Source organism: Corythoichthys intestinalis, chromosome 9, assembly GCF_030265065.1.
Source record: "Corythoichthys intestinalis isolate RoL2023-P3 chromosome 9, ASM3026506v1, whole genome shotgun sequence".
Lineage (NCBI taxonomy): Eukaryota > Metazoa > Chordata > Actinopteri > Syngnathiformes > Syngnathidae > Corythoichthys > Corythoichthys intestinalis.
Genome location: NC_080403.1, coordinates 9,601,050 through 9,620,853, shown reverse-complemented (window position 1 = coordinate 9,620,853; position 19,804 = coordinate 9,601,050). Strand labels below are relative to the sequence as shown.

The 19,804-nt window shown below is 37.6% G+C and overlaps 1 protein-coding gene across 1 annotated transcript; it reads left to right on the top strand.

The window, feature by feature from the left end:
• Positions 1–724: 724 nt before the first annotated feature.
• On the top strand, positions 725–19,473 carry LOC130922326 (aminoacylase-1A-like). The gene is made up of 15 exons (XM_057847051.1): positions 725–839; positions 1,001–1,153; positions 2,896–2,960; positions 3,343–3,447; positions 3,516–3,610; positions 3,726–3,802; positions 6,696–6,785; positions 12,068–12,124; positions 12,222–12,295; positions 12,372–12,421; positions 14,495–14,639; positions 14,750–14,818; positions 14,892–14,971; positions 18,873–18,933; positions 19,018–19,473. The coding sequence occupies exons 2-15, from the start codon at positions 1,024–1,026 to the stop codon at positions 19,177–19,179; spliced, it is 1,260 nt and encodes a 419-aa protein (XP_057703034.1). The 5' UTR covers positions 725–839; positions 1,001–1,023; the 3' UTR covers positions 19,180–19,473.
• Positions 19,474–19,804: the final 331 nt, after the last annotated feature.

Sequence of the window (19,804 nt, the reverse complement as noted above, 5' to 3'; positions counted from 1 at the left end):
GGGGGTCAAATGGAGCTCAAAGGGGCTGCGGAACAAAGACTAACCATAATAATAATAAAACCGAGGAACCACAATAGGTTACCTAAAAAAAAAAAAAAAAAAAATCATTGTCACCTGCATGTCCATACTGTTCAGTTATAAATGTGTTCTAAGTCAAATAAAATCAAATCAACTATCATTTGTTTAGACCAAATCACAAAAACAGTTATCTCAAGGAGAAAACAAAACATGTTTAAGGTGCAACAGCCCTAAGCTGGATTTCGACTTACTTGAGCATTGTAGCTTTTTTTTTTTTTTTTTTTTTTTTGCACCCCAGGTAAGACTAATGCCCACCCACACGGCATCCTGGTAACACCACTGGTTAATAGTAATGTTTGGTTGTATTTTAAATGTACATTTAATTTATATTGATTAAGTGATTCTTTTGCATGCTACCATCGATACTGTCATCTTATACTCATCTTTCAAATTATCCGGGCCATAAAGAAGAATCGCTCTATCAAAAATAGCTTTCACAAAATCGGAAATATGTTTATTATATACAGAATGGATCTTATACCGTACAGTCCATTAGTTTGGCTTTGACTGTCATAATTTCACAGTTTGTTGTTTTTGTTGAAAATCCGTAATGGAATCACAATATTTCTTGGATTCCAACCAGGCGACAGAAATGATCAATAACATCTGACTAGATTTGAGATTTTATTTTGAAATTAGTTTGGCGGCTGCCTTTACCGTAATGCTACAATGAAAGGTGACGCCACTCTAACTGAGCGCTAGTGTCTGCCCTTTTTCCACATAAACGGTGTCGGCAGCAAATTGCAAGCAGCGACAGCACGGTGGGTACTTGAGTTCACTTTGAAACAGCAATATAGTTCACAAATTCGGAGGTCGCCTGAGACGTCGTGATTGCGTGGTTAAATTCGGCCTGTCAAATTCACTGCTAATGCACTTAGCACGAAACAGATTGCACATTATTTGTACATCTGTCTGTCAACAGAAGTCGCCAGATTTCATCACACCATGCTACCTGATAAAGAAGACTGCCCTGTGGTAGCTGGGGCACAAATGTCTCCCGAAGGAGAAGATCCTTCTGTCAGTCTATTCAGAGAATACCTCCGCCTTAGGACAGTCCATCCTGAACCAGACTATGGTGAGCTTGAACTTGTCGAGTCATGAGAAATGTCACCCAATTGACCCAAGCGAACTGTCTGGACTCTGGACTTTTAACTGTGATCCGATGAAAAAGCAGCATTAACAATGCTCGTTTACAGTATAATGTTGACACTTTACCAATATTTATGAAACTGTAATACAATTTTGTGAATATGTAAATAGTATTATAATATAATTATAATATAGCTAAAAACGATATAGTGAATACAGGTTTCCACAAAATTAAAATAGCACTCTGTAAATACTGTGACTTCCCATGGAATGAGTCAAAACTTGAAGAAATAACACTTGCTATTTTGCTAAACTGTAAAGTACATTTACAACCCTGCAGAAAAAGCAGAGGTGGGTAGAGTCATACGTGCAGATTAAGGGGGGGAAGTAGCCCCCCCTGATGGGCGAAAATGTCATTGAATGTAATTGACCTTCCAGTATATAAATGTAAAATGAAGACTTTGCCGGTAAAATGTTGTCTATAAAAGTTGTAAAGCAATAAAACAACAAAAATGAATGAAATGAACTAAAAAAACATTTTTTTATAATGGGTCAAAATTATTTTTCTAACAGATCATGTGACTAGCACCTTAGAGACGGTCATTTGCTTTGCCCCCCCAAAAAAACCTGAGGAAAGAAGAGGCAAGATGGATATATTTGCAATTTTTTTTTAAACCTGAGCTTTCAAAAGCGACAGGAACTACTGAGGGGTAACCATGGATTGACGATGTGGACCATGAAACGCCATTCAAAAATGATGAAAACGTCATTCAAAAATGATGAAACAAAAAAACGCTAAATTTCAGCGTATTATTATAAATGCCCCCCCGACAGAAAAGTCAAACTCTGCTTATGGGTAATCAAAAATTGTACTAAAGTAAGAGTAGCGTTACTTCAAAATAATATTACTCAAGTACAAGTAAAAGTAGTCATCCAAAAAAATTTACTCAAGTACAAGTAAAATAGTATTTGATGAAAAAAACTACTACTACTACTACTTACTATTTCTTTATAATATATTATTCATTTTTAAAACGATAGTAAACATACTTTTTTTCTCAGCATAAGGTCATCTGTATGAGCTGATATTATGTTATGACCCATTATATGACCATATTAGACCAAAAATATAAGAGAATCATCAAACTCCGTCTGAAAAAATAGAAATGAAAGTCACCCCTCTCAAGAGCATGACTCTCCTCTACTGGATACACACATTTTCCACCGTGAAACTAAAACTTGCTCGGCTTTTCCGTGGTGCATCAGTGCCAAATAAAAACTAGGAGAGAGTTTGAAATCGCAATTTTTTTTTGACTGCAGCGCTCTATCTGAAATACTTCATTTTTTGCTGCAAATGGACCACAGTTAATTACAGCTGAGCAGCTAAATGTTAGACCTTGGTGTTTTCAATGATCTTTAACACTTGAAACTAATTTGAAACTCATTTTACAGCAATAATTGTTCCCAACCTAGGCTAAACATAGCTCCTAAAAAAGATCTTCGTCACTACGTAATTGATGTATCACTTCAGCATATTTTCTTGACGCCAGTAAATACTTTCCAGTTTCCAATGAGCTGGGTTTTTGGGGAGAAACACAAATCGCGAATTGTATAGGTTTTACGAAATTTTAATGCATGGTTGATTGAAAAAAAGGGTAAGAATTCACGTCTCTTAAAAAAAGCCTCAAAAAGCCATCAAATTTTAAACTCTTCTTTTTTCATTTACAGATGCCGCTCTGAGATTTCTGGACAAAGTTGCAGGGGAACTCGGATTGCCCATGAAGAAGATAGAGGTGTTTTTTTTCTTTTTCTAGAATGACACATTTAGAAGCTTTCCATCCCTCGATTAGAGAACCTTCTTTGCTCGATTAATTTGCCATCAAAATAAAGAATTTTATAGCTTATATTGGCTGAATGTACTGTAAACCATTGTAATGTAAGCCATTGTTAGCACTTTCACACATTTGCATACTCATCTTTGGTACTTGCCAAGATTTTCAGCTGCAGGACAAAATTTTCATTTGACATCATATTATTCTATCTAAAATTCGTACAAATTTGAACAATAAATTATTATGTAATTTTGAATTTCCCTTGATTTTTATCCATTGTAATTTCTCCAAACACATTTCAAATATTGCTTCAAGGAGACTGAGTTTTTTTTTTCCTTGAAAGGTATGTCCAGGCAAAGTCGTGTCCATCATGACCTGGCAAGGAACGAACCCTAACTTGAAAACTGTTTTATTGAATTCCCACACAGATGTTGTTCCAGTTTTCCAGGTACTACACTTCTTGCCCACAACCATTGTTAGTCATGTATCAATACAGACTGTCATTCTCCTTTACAGGAGCATTGGAAATATGATGCTTTCAGTGCTTTCAAAGATGCAGAAGGCAACATTTATGGACGCGGCTCGCAGGACATGAAATGTGTGACAATACAGTGGGTTGAAAAAGCATAAACTACTTTACTATGTACAATTCATTGTCCTCTGTTGTTGCAAAACATGGGCATACCCATAAGACTTCCCCTTCATACTTCAGTCTTTTATCTCTAGGTACATTCAGGCTGTGAGATGGCTGAAGGCTGCAGGGCCGAAATTGTTGCGTACGGTGCACTTAATGTTTGTTCCTGGTAAGTGATTCTCTCAGGTTTTTACTTAGATTTTGCTAAACCTCCTTTTGGATCTCCTCTAAATAACATATGTCTTATCCTTCTTGTGGCAGAGGTTACACATAGATGTAGACCATAGTGGAGATGGGCCCCCCATCAGATGCAAATTTACAAAAATTATGTCATCCGTTTATGCTAGAAAATATTTCCGATTGTGCTGCTATCGTTTTTGAGATATTGAAATTTTAATTTCGAGTGATGGCGGCCCCCCCATTTATTGCAAAATGGACCTATAATGGTGCCATACGTTTATCCTACGTTTGTGCTCTAACAATTTTCGTTTGTGCTGCTATCATTTTATAAATATTGAAATATTACTTTCGAGTAATGACATCAATTGCAGCACCTCCGTTGCGGCTGAAGAAGCGTACTAACTCTCTCAATAACAGGGGTGTCCCAACAACGAGCGCAAACATAGCACAAATGAATCGCACCCCTTCGAGTCCATTTTGCAGTAAATGGGGGGCTTGAGACATTATTTCGAGTGATGATGTGGCTCGCTGATTGGGGGTCAACTTCACGGAGGTTAAATGTAGCCCCAACTCAAACCCCAAACTTTCATAACTATGTAATTTACTAAAGTTTCCTGAAGATTGGTAGTAGCAGTTTCCGTTGTTGGGAAGTTTTCCGTGTGGAGCTCATAATTTGCAAAATATACGAGTAGATAAGTCAGAAACAGAGCAGTCCTGTACCAATGCAATGCAGCCACAATTGAAGCCGCAAGCAGAATTCGTCCTTGATACAAATATGTTGTTCATCATACTTTAAAAAAGTAATCAATTACAGTTACAAATTACTTTTTCCAAAAAGTAATTGCATTAGTAACTCAGTTACCTGAGTGTAAGAGTAATTAGTTACTTGGCAAAGTAACTGGGGATAATTTTTATGTACACCCCCCCCCCAAAAAAAACACACAAAAAAAAACAGGTCACACAATGTGAAGTTTAAAGGGATTTTGGGACAACTGGCCCTAGCCCAATTTTTTACCCTAAACTTAACTAGACACAGGGGTATTGCGGATATTGCAATAACTAGATAGAAACTGTTGCTATGTGTGGAAGTCATTTAATGTTGTGAATCAACCGTTTTTAAAATTGCTCCCGTTATTGCATTATTTCCCTTCTGTCTACTTTCGACATGTGTAAGTTTTTAAACTGTTTCATCATTAAAAGATAGATTTAAGTCAAGATTTTGCCAATTTAGGAGCATTTTAGATAAAAAGTTACTTAGGTTCACTAGGAAGGTTCTCTACAACAGAGCCTTCCTGAGAAGTCTACTGCTTTAAGATGGCAGCTTTTTAAGAACGCATCTATTTCTTTATACATGTTGGTAATACCGCTGTGTCTGTAATTTGAATGTAGTTCATATTATATGTGATATCTATCGTAGTATCATGTGGGCGTAGTTTGTTGGCTATCGGCTACAGTCAGGTATTATTGGAGCGACCTAGCATCACGTTTGCTACGGCGTCACAACTCCCTTGCCTCCTCCCCACTCCTGCTCTGCTTACTCGTCTCCGTGAGTCCGTCTCTCTCAGACTTTTCTTGCGTCATTCAACCAACATAGTAACTCATAGTAACGCACGCTTTTCCCGCCTCAGTAACGGTAACGGCGTTGCCAAGATGAAAAAGTAATTAATTAGATTACTCACTACTGGAAAAAAATAATGCCGTTACTAACGCCGTTATATTCTAACGCCGTTATTACCAACACTGGAAATATCACAGTCACATATTTTGAACCCGAATCTGAGTAATCTGAGTTTTAAGGATCTGCCGATACCGAGTCCTGATTCGAAACCTCTGCAATGTATTAAAGGAAAAAAAGCATCCAGATGTAAAATAGTTACGTACTGCTGAGATTATCACTTTTGCACGATCTGTGCATTGACTTGCCGTTTTCCTTCCTACCGTGTTAAATTCTGCTTCATTTGTTCCCTCCTGTGTTGCAATGTTGTATATACAGTTCTACACAAATGTACATTGAGATCTCATTTTGCTTAACAATTGGAGACGTCGGAGCCATTTTTTGAGTGTCTCAAACCTCCAAGAAAGGGCTTTTATCAAGGTTTCATCGGACGTGACGTGTGCGAACAGAATGCTCTAATGACACCAGCACCTATGCTATTGGACGCGTTCAGAGTTTGCCACAAAACTCTCACTGCTGCCTGAAAAGCACCATTCCGTGGGGTTTCAGAATTGACACCTTTCAAATTAAATTTCTCGAACCTCTGGGGTCGTAGAACCAATGCCAAGGCAAAGGCCAGTAATGAGAAAATAATTATTTTAAAAAATGAATTACATACGGGTGTATTTTTCGGCCTTTTGGTTTTCGGCCAAGTTTTTCCAATATTTGGTTTTGGCCAAGAATTTTGCTTTTGGCACATCCCTAATATACAGTATATATGCATTATGTGTGTGTGGATGTAGAATACTTCTGGAATAGTGTGTTGCTTTGTAGTCCTTAAAACTTATAAATTTATAATAATAACTCAGTCTTTTTCATCCTATTCTGAACCTCTGAAAATTTTATGATGGGGCCCGATTTCTGATCATGTGATCGGATCGGAGACATCCCGAGTCCTTGAGATGATTTAATGCCTTTAGTCATGATAAGCACATCCATAGAATTACATGTTGATCTCTGAAACTGGTGTTAGTGGCATTAAAACAAACAAACAAACAAACAAACAAAAAACCTTCCTGATATGGACTGTGCCACTAAGGAGACATTTACAGTAATTTGCCTAGATAAACCCGATGGTTGGACTTTATTATTGTCCAAAGAATGTGAATTCAGTGTTCAAATGGAATGCATTTTGATTGGACTATTTTAACTACTCTTTGTCGTGCAGATGAGGAGGTTGGAGGTGAGAAAGGCATGGAAGCATTTGTCAGGCATCCAGAGTTCCAGAAGTTAAACATTGGCTTTGCACTGGATGAAGGTAAATGGACAACACGACAACTAAACAACACAAGTTTAAAGGTCAGATAGCAAAGATCAGGTCAGTTAAAATGAATAATTGCATTGTATTTTCTAATTCATATTCGTCATTAACAGCATATTTTCAACCATATTTTAGCTTAGTTGTTTTTTTTCTTTTTTCCCAGACAATTTGTTTTAGGTTGTTTTATTTACCTGACATGTTTCAGCGACTACTTCCGCCTTCATCAGTGTCATTAATGTTGGTGTGACGCGTCATTTATCAGCTGATGGATGAAGGCGTGACTCACCTGTCAGATTAGACAAGTGAGTCACTTCACTCTTCTAGGATGCTGGTCCAGGTAGTAGAGAGCATATACGGCCCCTCGTCCCTGTTGATGGTCCATTGGGCCCCGCTTGCTACCACTACTACTATTCTTATCAATTAGTTGAATATTAATGAAGAGTGAGAGCAAGAGATGCGTTTGTATGACTCGTATCATTATTTACAAATTAAAAACACACACACCCACCCTCTCTCAACTCAGAAAGTTGCCAGAGAGAAAAAAACACCACAGGCTGTATTATAAAAATGTTATTTACTTAGTTACTTTACAAAAGCACGCTAATAGAGAAAAAACTTTTAGCCGCCTTGGCATGCTAACTAGCCACATTAACAGCCTTGTTAACAAGCTTATGTTATGGTATTTGTTTTACCATCGCTAAACATACGAAACACACTGGAGTGAACTCCCGTACCTGGCGGGAAACGTTCATGACTGCGTTTACTTACCTAAAGTTTTGTGTAAATTGACAGATGATGGTCACCTAAATATGAAATTATGTTGGAGGTGTTGCCTGCACGTCGGCACGATGTTTCTTTTCGGTAGCCGAAATACTCCCATACTAGACTAGACTTTTTGGAGGTGTTTTTAACAAAGCTCAAGTGTAGTTTTGACAGCGACGGCAGTGTCACCGACACGCAGGACACAGCAAGAACCGGAGGGGGAGCGGTGAGCGCTACCTCTCCAAGCCATTTACAGCTGCATTTTTGGGACATAAAAAATAGCTAATACCATACGACGGCATGACGGAAAATTGCAATGGTTTTGAAACGGTGACGTTTTTATACTACGGTAAACCTTGCAACCGGTAACCGGCACAGGCCTAGTTCAGACCATATGGACACTCCTATTCTACATGTCTAAGCAGTTGAACAGGACAGGAAAATTGCCCAGCTCTACAGGATTCCTATGCGCTACATGGTACTTTATACTTTGCTTAATGGCTAGCATAGTTTTAGAAATCGGGGATTTCAACATACACGAGCTGACTGAACTCGGCTTAAGGTGGTTTGAGGCTCTCAGTGACACCTTGTGCAGCTGACAACTCTCATGCACAAAAGAAATTGAAAGTGGTCAGTGGTTTGATGTGAAAGGGAGACCTGAAAAAGTGACGACAGAATACCGCAAAGACCGCATTGAAAATACTGAATGGTATGTTAGTGCACCTTTGTCATATACTTGTAGGTATACTGTATACAAATCTATATTCTATATTTGCTTGAGAACCCTTGAATTTCAGGAGTGCAAAACCTTGTTGACCGTGTGCATAGGGGTCATAATAAGTCTGCTGTATGTCAAATGTAAACAACCTGGCAAAAAACATTGAGCGCATTTTCTAAGTGTGAAGATTCAAAATGGTTATCTATCATACGCACCATTCAAGACCTTGTAGCTGAGGGTTGCATGCATATTGAGACTGCCTGTCTTTTTCCTTTGCTCAATGCATAATCACCAGAATAGAGGCGTAGTTCACCTCCCTTTCCTTCCAGCAGATTGACATCCCGGATCCACTGTTGACTAATTCCTTTATTACTTGGAAAGCTGAAAAAGCTCTTGCTCCTGCCTGTACCATTTGTAAAACAAGTCATACAATAAAACATCATGCAAAAGCAAACTCACATTGAAATACTACTGGATGGTTTGGTTTTTGACAAATGTGAATCTTTGTCTTTGATGTCTAAGTATTAAAGCCTATAATAGTGCTCACCTGTATGTTTTTTTTTTATATTATTTATTCCAATCTTAAAATAAGAGAAAAAGAATTGGATATAAATACAAATGTTCTCAGGTCGCGAATGAGAGGCAGCAGAAAAAAAAAGACTAATTTTATTAAACGTGTCCCTCTGTCCCAAGAAATTAATCCACAAATAAATATGTACATATAAAACAATATAGGGGCCACTATTACTTACAGTATTTGGGAATTATAGTGGTATTTTATCAGCTCATAATGCATCTTAATATTATTGTGTATTTAAACATTCTCTTTTTTTTGTGTGTTTGCATGTTGGCATGCCAAACCGCACATATTTTTTAATCTTAGGCTCAGGGCCGGTGTCTAAATTACTGCAGGATCATATTTAGTAAATGTTTTATTTTAGGTAGCATCCCAATGATTGCAGCTTTTTGAAAATATGAGAGAGATTTAAAAAAAAAAATCCAAAAGTGTGAAACTTCTAATCAACAAATAAAGGCCATTACAAATCTTTAAATATTAACTTAATTGGTCCATTTGCTACCTCAGTGTTTATGCAGGTCATTAAAAGCATTAAAAGTCATTAAATGGATTTTGTCAAAATTCAGGCCTTAAAAAGCATTAAACTAAATATTCGAGACATTAAAAATGATGTAAACTTGACTGTTAAAGATTTTTTAAAAAAACGTAATTTATTACAGTTGTCCGATATTATCGGGAACCGAAAAAAATCATTTTAAAATGATATTGGATAGTATTGACATCTGTTTTTCATTATCGGTTTTGGGCCAATTCGCGTTTTGTCTTCAAAGTGAATGCAGAAAGAAGCCTTCTGTCTTCGTTCAAGGGCTGGTCACAACCTAGCACAGCAGTTATGCTTATTGACCATTAGATGTCTCTAAACTAATATGCTTGGGATCTTTTATGTGAGCATACCATTTGCATTCATGGTGCAAAAACTTTGCACTTGTACTTGATCTAAAAACCTGATGTTTGCACTATTTTGATTTCAACAATAAATATAGTGGTGAAATATAGGCACGTTTTCCAGAACTTCAGTTGAAGTTTTTCCTTTTTTTCCCCTACGGACTGTTTTTGGAAAAACCTTGAAGTTGTTACATTAGTCATTTTTAAAATATCCAGTGGGGCATCGCAATACAATTAGCCATAATATGTTAAGTCCACGACCGCATATATCAGTGTCGGATTTTTGGAGTTGGACGGTATCGGGGGATATCAGTTAAAAAGTCGTTATCGGACAACTCTACTTAAAATTTGTGTGTGTAAAACTTTCTGCAGTTGGGCATGGGCATTAAATTTGTTTTATGTGGCATTAAAAGTGGCATAAAAAGCATTAAAATAGATTTGCTGACACCTGTAGAAACCCTGTACCTTGATTTCTATTATTGTCATCTTCAAATCTTTTCTCAAGTTGTGGGTTGTTTGCTTTTTACTAATTTGCGATGTATAGAACTACACTTTTTGTGGGTGCAGTGTTCAGTTTGTACTTACTTTTCTGACTAAAGCATCCCAAGGGCCACTGAGTGTTTACTGTCTGGACAAAAGCCAACGCGGCATATAGGGAGCACACCTTGCTCATTTGATTTGAAGCTGAAATATTCCTGTACCGGCCAGTTAAGTTTGGGTTAATATTCACAATTATCTGTGTTGCCCTGCACAGTTAACTTTACACTTCAGCCAAGCTTGCGCCACTCACCACACACCCCGTCACAGAGACTAAAAGAATGAATATCTGATGAGAAGAATCACTCCATACATTTAGCGTGATATAAAAGCACCCAGGTGCTTAGAGCTGTGTAGTTTCTTTGGAAGCAAGAGGAGACATACAGTATTAGTGGTGGAATGTAACGAAGTAAAAGTACTTCGTTACTGTACTTAAGTACATTATTTTGTGTATTTGTACTTTACTTAAGTACAAATATGTAGTGGTACTTTTTACTTCACTACATTTTACTGCAGGTATTTGTATCCACTACTTTTCAAATTGTCGCCTCCGTTACAATTTTTGTTTTGTTTTGTTTTTTTGTTCTCATTGTGAATTGATATTTTCGTTTTCATGCCTCCGGTGCAATCGATAAACCCTGTGCAACTATACCGTAATCGAGCACTAGAGGATGCAACACAAGTACACGCAAGATTAAGCAGGTGAACAAGATTGAACATTAAAAAATCAACAGTTTTTTTTTTTTAACTTGTTAAGCTTTTGTTTACAGTGCCGTCAATTTTATTGCTTGTTTTTTTCCATCCTGCACATTTCTAAATAAAATTGAATTGAATGGTCTGGTTCCTTCTTTGAATATTGACTCGGATCTCTGTGTGTAATATATATATTCCCATTTTTGGATGGGAGAAAATACTTTTATTTTTAAAGTAAATTTTAAAGCAAGTACTTATGTACTTTTACTTGAGTATTTTTTTTTTTGCAACTGTATCTGTACTTTTACTGAAGTAAAAACAAGTGAGTACTTTATCCACCACTGTACAGTATGCTGCACATTCCAATCAATCGAAGCAAGGAAAGTTAGGATTGCGGCCTGTCTCCAATGCTATTTTTAGCACTTGGGCCTGACTTTGGGTTAGACACCTGAACTAAAGCACATCATTTGTAACAACCTTTCCTCTTGTATCGTTGAAATATTTGATTAAATGACTATTTGAAGTGTGTTATGTAAGAGACAATTAAAGCAACTTGTTTGCCATAAGCTACATAACCAATTTCAGTCTCCGTTTAAGTCGAATGGCTTTATTATAAAAGGATATAAATGTGAGGGATGTAATAATTATTATTTGAAGAAAAAAAAAAACGCTTCCGCCCTTTTATCCTTAGCCTTGAACGCATTTACATTATCTCACTATTACTGCTCTTCTCAGATTTTATTGTCAGCTAATTTTAAAGTAATATTCTTTGATGGAGATGATTATAACCTCCAGCGCTTTCAATTAGAAAAAGTACAAAGAAAGAACTTTCATTATTCCCAAGTGGATGTTTTATTTTTTTCTTTTAGTATTACACATGCAACGTGTAAATTGGGTTGAGGGTCCAACGGATTGGTGTCAAGTAAGCTTCACACACAAGATTTTGATTGTATTACAGTCAATAGATGGGTGGTTGTGAAACAAGATTTTGATTGTATTACTGTCAATAGATGGGTGGTTGTGAAACTGGAAGTGGTTTGCTCTGTTGATTTGTTTTTGTGTAGTACACAATTGGTTTATAGTTTATTTTCCATATCCGCTCTGTAGGTCTGGCCAACCCTGGTAATGCCTTCACTGTCTTTTACGGTGAAAGGAATCCTTGGTGTGAGTATGAAATTTTAAACCGTAATATTAAAAATGAATAATTTTCAAGCGATCAAGTAACTGTTAAATAAAAAAAGTGCATCATCTTTTTTTATAGGGATTACAATCCACTGTCCAGGCAGTCCTGGTCATGGCTCAAGATTTGTGGAGAACACAGCGGCTGAGAAGCTGGTGAGTTTCTGAGTTTTGGTGTCAGCAGTTGATGAAATGGACGAAAATTAGCTAGTCCTCTATTTCTCTCTTACAGCGCCATATCATCAACTCTTTCCTGAATTTTAGAGAGAAGGAGAAACACAGGTGAGAACGGAAGAATACTTATTATTGTAGTTGTACTTATTTTGCTGTTTTCATTTGTACTATACATTTAACCATAGTTCATTGCAGGGATATGTTTCAGACCCACCTCTATTTAAATTGTGGTGCAATACAGATAACATAATTGAGGGAATCTGAACTTTTGGCCAAATTGCTGGAATCATGCCAGCCAAACCGCCGGAACTGTGCTGGTGCAATTCCAACGACCCGGGCCGGCGAAACTCCGACAACCTCGCCAAAAGGCCAAACTCCGCGCGTTCACCTTAGTCTTAACCCCTTGTACTGACTCCATTTTAAAAGCTAGAAAAAGGCTTCGAAACACGAGTTTACAATTTATTCCGAGTCGACAGCAATCAAGATTCTTGATCCAGCTCAAGCTGTGAACAGACGCAGTCCTCTGAGCTATGTCTGAGTGTGCGTCTTTAGTTGTATGGGGGACGGGAAACTGATAAGCATATGCTTCCTCCCGTCTGCCTTTGTCTTCTTCTTCGGTTCCTTTGGGCAAATCATATCACGTTTTGTAATTGTCAATGGTTGTCAATGATACCGATGATGATAACAATAAATATTTCATTCATTCATCATACAGCACAGAGAGACCCAGGCGAGGGTGCAAGATAGCTCCAGGGTCACCATATCTCAAGTCAACAAAAGGTTCCCGAAAAAAATGACAACGATTAGATAAACATTCAGTCTTTTTAAGGCTCCAGTGCGGCAGGTTGTGGTCTGGAAGAAGGGTTCGTTTGGGCATTGTTTTGGATTATTGTCTTTTTATGGATTGGACAGGAGGATTTGGACGTTACTGTTGTCAGGGCAACGAGAATTAAGGATTTTGCCATCCTCAGCGCCACGTGAGTGCTGAGTGTTTACTTCTCGGTCGCGGTTTCCTCCGTATTAGATGTTTCTTGTGTCAAGGCAAGATGTCCGGCCACTTGTTCTGGACTGTCCGGAAGAGCTGTTCGTGGGATTTGGTGGTGCAGACGTGGGCTTGTAGATGTCTTGCCAATCGCCTAGTTTTCAGCATCAATCTTGCTCAGTCAGCTGCATGACACGTACGTGTGGCTTCCGTGGTCAGAATCCTGAATCTTTCTGTCTTTATCTGCCCGTTGTCTTGGCACTGCAACATAGGCTGCAAGTTCTAATCATTCCAAGTCCAACGGTTCATAATATCAAATATATTATGCTTGTGTTTCTTAAACTATGATATAAATGCTATTTATTTTATATTGTGTGTGTTGGAGTAATAAAAACAGTCAAACAGGAAATACGAGAAAAGATACTATTCCCTGATTGATTATATTAAGTGTGTTAGAGTAATACAAACAGTCAAACAGTAAATACAAGAAAATATACTATTCCCTTCATAATAAAATGTATGTGTATACCTATATGTGTCTTATATATTATATAAAATATATCTTATATATATATATGTACCGGTATATATTTCTCGATGAATATGCATGTGTCTAGGCTTGAGCTGTTGTCGACAGCAGCTCCTGTGTGAATGTGCTCATTGTTGTTATAGGTTTTATTATGTCTCCCAGTGTTTAAAAAAAAAAAAAGAGAGATTTCAAAGACTCTTTTGAAGGAAAAAAATATTTACCTCATTTACATAATGTTTTCACACCCATTTTGAGGCCATCTCTTAACCAATCAATTAAAAACATATAAAGCCCAAGATGCACCCTCCCAGCAATTTTTACAACAATGTGATTATCAGTTTCCAAATAAAGCCGGACAAACGGAGAATAATAGGAAGATATAATGATATTCATTTCAGAGGGGGGGAAATATTAATTAAAAAAACAGAGCTTTGAGTTGCCAGAATGGCCACGTAACAAATTAAACCCCTACAGTATGTCAAGCCATCACTGTATACGGTACTCTAAGGACAAAAAAGGATCGCTGTAAATCAGAAATTTACGTGACGTTGCTGGGTTTTTCTAGATACACAAGTAGATGCCACAAAAATTCTGTAAATGGAGGATTACTGGTTCAAAATGCGTGCTGAATAAGTGTTATCACCCTCATCATGTATTGTGTTAATTCTAGGCTAAACACCAGCCAGTGTTTTACACTCGGTGATGTCACCACAGTGAATATGACCATGGTGAAAGGAGGTGTGGCCTACAATGTAATTCCAGCTGAAATGGACGTCAGCTTTGACCTTAGGATCCCACCAACAGTTAATCTACAGGTGAGTATTTGACTCATCAACTGCTATTGACAGCGAAAGACGTCCAATCCATGTTGACTAGGATGACTTGGAGGGATCATTCAAATCAACATGTTTCCTTATCTACTCAGGAATTTGAGAAAATGATCCAAGGGTGGTGTAAGGAAGCTGGCGATGATGTGACGTATGAGTTTGCTCAGGTTAGGGCGCTCACGCTTAGATTGAGTACTGCTGCTGCTAGGAAACTCAATTGTCTGCCACTGTTTTGTGCAGAAACACATGAACCAGAACATTACTTCCACGCAAGAGAGTGATCCCTGGTGGAGTGCCTTCAGCCAAGCCTGCAGAGAAATGTGAGTTTTATATGTGTAACAACACATCTGTGCTCTGAGATTTCGTACAGATAATGTATGACCAAATATGACACTGTTTTTACCATTTGAAATTGAAATTACTCATGTTGATCGCAGGTGAAATCAGCACTTTTGAAGGTCCACCTCAAAAAATTTTAGATACTTTACCGTACCACTTTGCACGAGACCTTTTATCTACTCATTAATCTTTGAAAACACATCTGGGAATTCACATACTTGGCCTCATATTTCTGATTTAGCTGACAATGCTGCATAGATTTAAACTGGACTCCTATGTAGTATGCCCTTTTTTAATATACACTTTTAAAGGGGTTTTTACATTCATTGTCATCTGTACTTTAAATCTTCAAGTCCCATTAGCCATACTCGACATACAGAACACTGTAGCATCCAATTTTAAAATGAGATCGGATAATATCGACATTGGTTTTTCATGATCTGTTTTTGGGTCAATATGTACAGTACAGGCCAAAAGTTTGGACACACCTTCTCATTTGTGCGTTTTCTTCATTTTATTTTATTATTTTACAATATTCAAGTATCTTTAAAGTAGCCACCCTGTGCTCTGATTACTTTTTGGCACACTCTTGCCATTCTCTTGGTGAGCTTAAAGACGGAGTCACCTAAAATGGTTTTGACATTGACTTCACCATCGGTTGACTAGACACCTCGCACAGACATTGAGCCACGCCTTCCTGTAGGGGGCCGGGCCAGGCAGAGCGTCGTGCAGCTTTCACTGCTATCAGGACCGGCCCCGTCCATTTGGGGGCCCTAAGCAAAATAATGCAAAGGGGCCCATATTTTTGGCCCACCATTTCGTCACAGCGTAGTGTGAAACCCATACATGCAATCAAACCCATACGTACATATTATGTATATTAGTCAGATTTTGTTGCACTGCATACTTCAAACTTCTCACCCCAAATGATTCTCAGTACTTACAGTAGATAGCGCCAAACCTTTTTCTAAAAGAGGAAAGAAAGTTAAGGAAGAACTTTTATTTTTTTAAGCTTGTAATTGAAGGAATTTAGTCCTCCCAGCCCAAACCGCACGGGAAGGCCGGCAACAGAACGGAAATGTGCTCCGCCGCTCGACGCCCCCGAAGAGCCAGTCCAGGAGGAAGCCAAACTCCGCGCGTTCCTGTGTTAACCCTTTGCACACTGACTCCATGTTTCAAAAGCTTGAAGAACACTCGCCGAAAACAGGTTGACAATTTATTCGTCGACAATGGTAAAAAACAAGGCAAAAACAGACGACAGAGGGACAATTCTGGATCCAAAACAAGGCTACATGTTTCCGAGCAGAAGAAATCTGTCTTATCTCAGTGTCCAGTCTTTTTGAAGTCTTTGCTGACGCGGGTCTTGTCAAAGGCGTTTCTGGGCGTTGCTTTTGGGCCGTCCCCGCTGTCGCCGGTTTTGGGCGGCTTAGGTTCGTGCGCGGATTGGGACGCCCGCTATCAACTTTGCTGTCCGGGCTGGTTGTACTTGTTTTAGGACAAAGCGCTTTGTCCTTGGAGTTTGCTGGGAGAGCAGATTACCCGAGTTGGTGCGTCACTCTTGTGATAAGACGGCATTGTGTATCTCTTCTATTTCTTCTCATTAAACTATGGTGTGCTATTTATTTTATATTAGTAGTGTAGTCCTACCGTAAATATGAAAATGATACTATTTCCTGATTAATTATATTACGTGTGTTAGCCTAATGCAAACAGTTAGACGGTGCCTACGAAAACCTGTACCATATGTATGTGTTAGACTATATATGTGTTAGACTAATGCAAACAATTATATGGTGTGTGCGATGACGATATCATTTCTCCTTCATAATCAAGTATCAAAACGCACAAAAGTCAAATAAAGCAAACTGAAGTAAACAAAATAGAATATAAATTTAAAAATTGCCAGATTGGGGGCCCCCTAGTGGTCAGGGGCCCCAAGCAGCTGCATAGTCTGCGTATTGGCTGGGCTGGCCCTGACTGCTATAGACTTAAACACACGCTGCGTTTAAACGCTGGATTTAGGTGGAAAAGGACGAAAGTTTTACTGCATACAAGCAGGCAGGAATGTTTCAAGAGTGATTTGGTCGAGGATTCACGCATGCCCTTTGAAACGTTGTGAAAAAAAAATGAATTGGAAAAAGCGTGTCTCTAGATTGAGATATTTATGTAAAATGAATGATAACTGCCCGTTTTTTTGCTTTTAATCAAGAATCTAGACTGTTTTACGTTTATATCTATGGAAATTCTGGGATTTCTGAATTAATATACAAGAGCTTTCAACTTAAAAAGCTCTTTGTTTTGTGCTGGCCGCCATGTTGTATCCATACATAGAAGCGTAACTTTAGCTTGAAATATTTTCGTACAATGAATGATAACTGCCCGTTTTTTGCTTTTAACCAAGAATCTAGCCTGTTCTATGTTCATATCCATAGACATTCCAGGATGTAAACATTAATTTACAACAATTTTCAACTTAACTGCTTTGGTTTGTGATTGCCGCCATGTTGTATCCATACACAATAGAGTAACTTTACATTCAAATGATCAGGTAATTTTTGGCCAACTGCCTGTTTTTTGACAAAAAAAAAATGTAATTTAGACATTTCAGCAACATACAAAAAAAACCTTTTTTTGTTGTTTAACAATTCAATATAAAAACGACGAGGAACAGATAGTCTGCAAGACCTGCTGAGGCAATAGTAACATTGGAATTAAACCTAAATAAGTTGTGATTATATATATATATAAATGCTAATTTTGATTTTGTTGAATAAAATTAAGATGAGTCTGCATTCTTTCCTCAAGTATTAAGTTTCTGATGTGAAAAAGAGTGATTTATTAGCTGTTGAAAACTTGCACTAAACAAAAAAAACGAAGTTGATATTTCGGGCAAAAACTTATATGATATGTTAAATATTGCTATAGATCCTGAAAATATAGGTGATTCTCTCTACATTTGGTGATTTTTGTGAATCTCTGCATTTGGTGATTTTTGTGAATCTAGCACAATATTTGAGAATTTTATAGCCAGTTTGTTTTGTTATACTGATATAAAATAATAATTAATCGGGATTTTATGAGGGAACGACTTTGAATTTTTTTATGTCGTTGCTCATGGAGACTCATTTATGCCTAACAGAGGTTTAGAAAATATTTGAATTTTAAGTTTTTGAAAATACGTCACCTGCGGATTGGCCCCGAACCTCATGTTCCGTCAACTGATAGTGAAGTCTGTTTTTTTACTTCATAGGTATGCCTTTTCAGGGTTGATTAATGGAATTTATTCTTTTATCAATGGGACCTGAACCTTCATTTGCGTTGCATTGAATGAGCTGTACAAACTTTTGGCCTGTACTGTCTCTTGCTTACATAGTGAAAGTAGAAGCCTTCTGCCTTTTCTGCCTTCTGCTGGTCACAACCTAGCATAGCAGTTATGCTTATTGACCATTTGATCACACTAAGATGCTTGGGATTTGTTATGTGAGTAGACCATTTGCATTCGTGGTGCACAATTAAACAAACAATTAATGATTGAAAAATAATGAATTATAAACTCATTAGTAATATGTTAAGTCAACAACCGCATATATCGGTATCGGATTTTTGGAGTTGGACAATATAGGCATATCGGTTATCGGTTAAAAAGTCATCATCGGACAACATACTGTACTTGCCTAAAGTGGTAATAGTTTTGCACTTGTTCAACAGAGGTTTCAACTTTCATGTGCTTATGCGAACTGCGGTGTAGCTAACTAGCTATCTAGAAGGACGGACTGACAGACAGATTGTCTGTTTGTTATAAGCTGTTAAATTTGACCAAAAATGCAATTGATATACTTTGACCCTTCTTATTGTGTGTTAAAACGGTTACACTTCATGCAGGGATATAAAACTGGAAAAGGAGATATTTCCTGCTGCCACAGACAGCCGTTTCATCCGAGCTGTGAGTATTTACTTTGACTGCTCTACCAAACCTAATTTTTTTATGTGTACTTTTTGTCAGTTGATTGTACTGTATGTCCTTTAGGTGGGCATTCCAGCCATTGGCTTCTCTCCGATGAATCAGACGCCAATCCTGCTGCACGATCACAATGAATATCTGAACGAACATATCTTCCTGAAAGGCATTGACGTATACAAGAAACTCATTCCAGCTCTTGCCAACGTACCTGCCTCTCCAGATGTTTAAGTGCTCATTTTTCATGATTACCAAAAATCAACGATCACATAGGTATGAAAAGACCACAGATTAAGCCATTGGCAATGTTGATTGTTTTAAAAAAATCCTCAGGTAGTCAATTTAATTGCTTTGAAGACATTCTCACAGTTAGGATGCGTGTGTATAGTCATAAAAGACCACCGTCTGCCTTGGCATTATGGTTGTCTGATTGTCGCTAAACTTAGCGAATTGAAAAACACTTTTTAAATCACATTTTCACCACTTTGATTTTATTTAGTAAAATGCATTTTAATAAATATATTTGTTCACAACGCTCACGGTTTTATTGTTATTCATCTGTCACACCGAGATAAATTTGCATCTAGGTTTCTGATGGCTTCCAGAGATGTTTAATTCCTGCTAACATCTTGTAGGCTATCTTTTAGGGCATGTTCTGTTTGCACTCAATTACATCAATCAATTATAAAAAAAAAAAAAAAAAAAACATAATCTCTCTTTTCATTTTCATGCTGATGACCTGCAGCTGCATCTGCCCCTGAGACCCAATGAACAAACTGCTCTCACTAAATTGATGGAGAGCCTATCAGATGTGAAGCAGTGGCTAGCACAAAATGTTTTACATCTTAACGAGAGC

Excerpts from the sequence above, each read along its gene's own strand:
- LOC130922326 (XM_057847051.1), top strand. The coding sequence starts at position 1,024 with ATGCTACCTGATAAAGAAGACTGCCCTGTGGTAGCTGGGGCACAAATG. Across the intron at positions 3,448-3,515 it reads ATGTTGTTCCAGTTTTCCAG|GAGCATTGGAAATATGATGC; the intron begins GTACTACACTTC and ends TCTCCTTTACAG. Across the intron at positions 14,819-14,891 it reads TGACGTATGAGTTTGCTCAG|AAACACATGAACCAGAACAT; the intron begins GTTAGGGCGCTC and ends TGTTTTGTGCAG.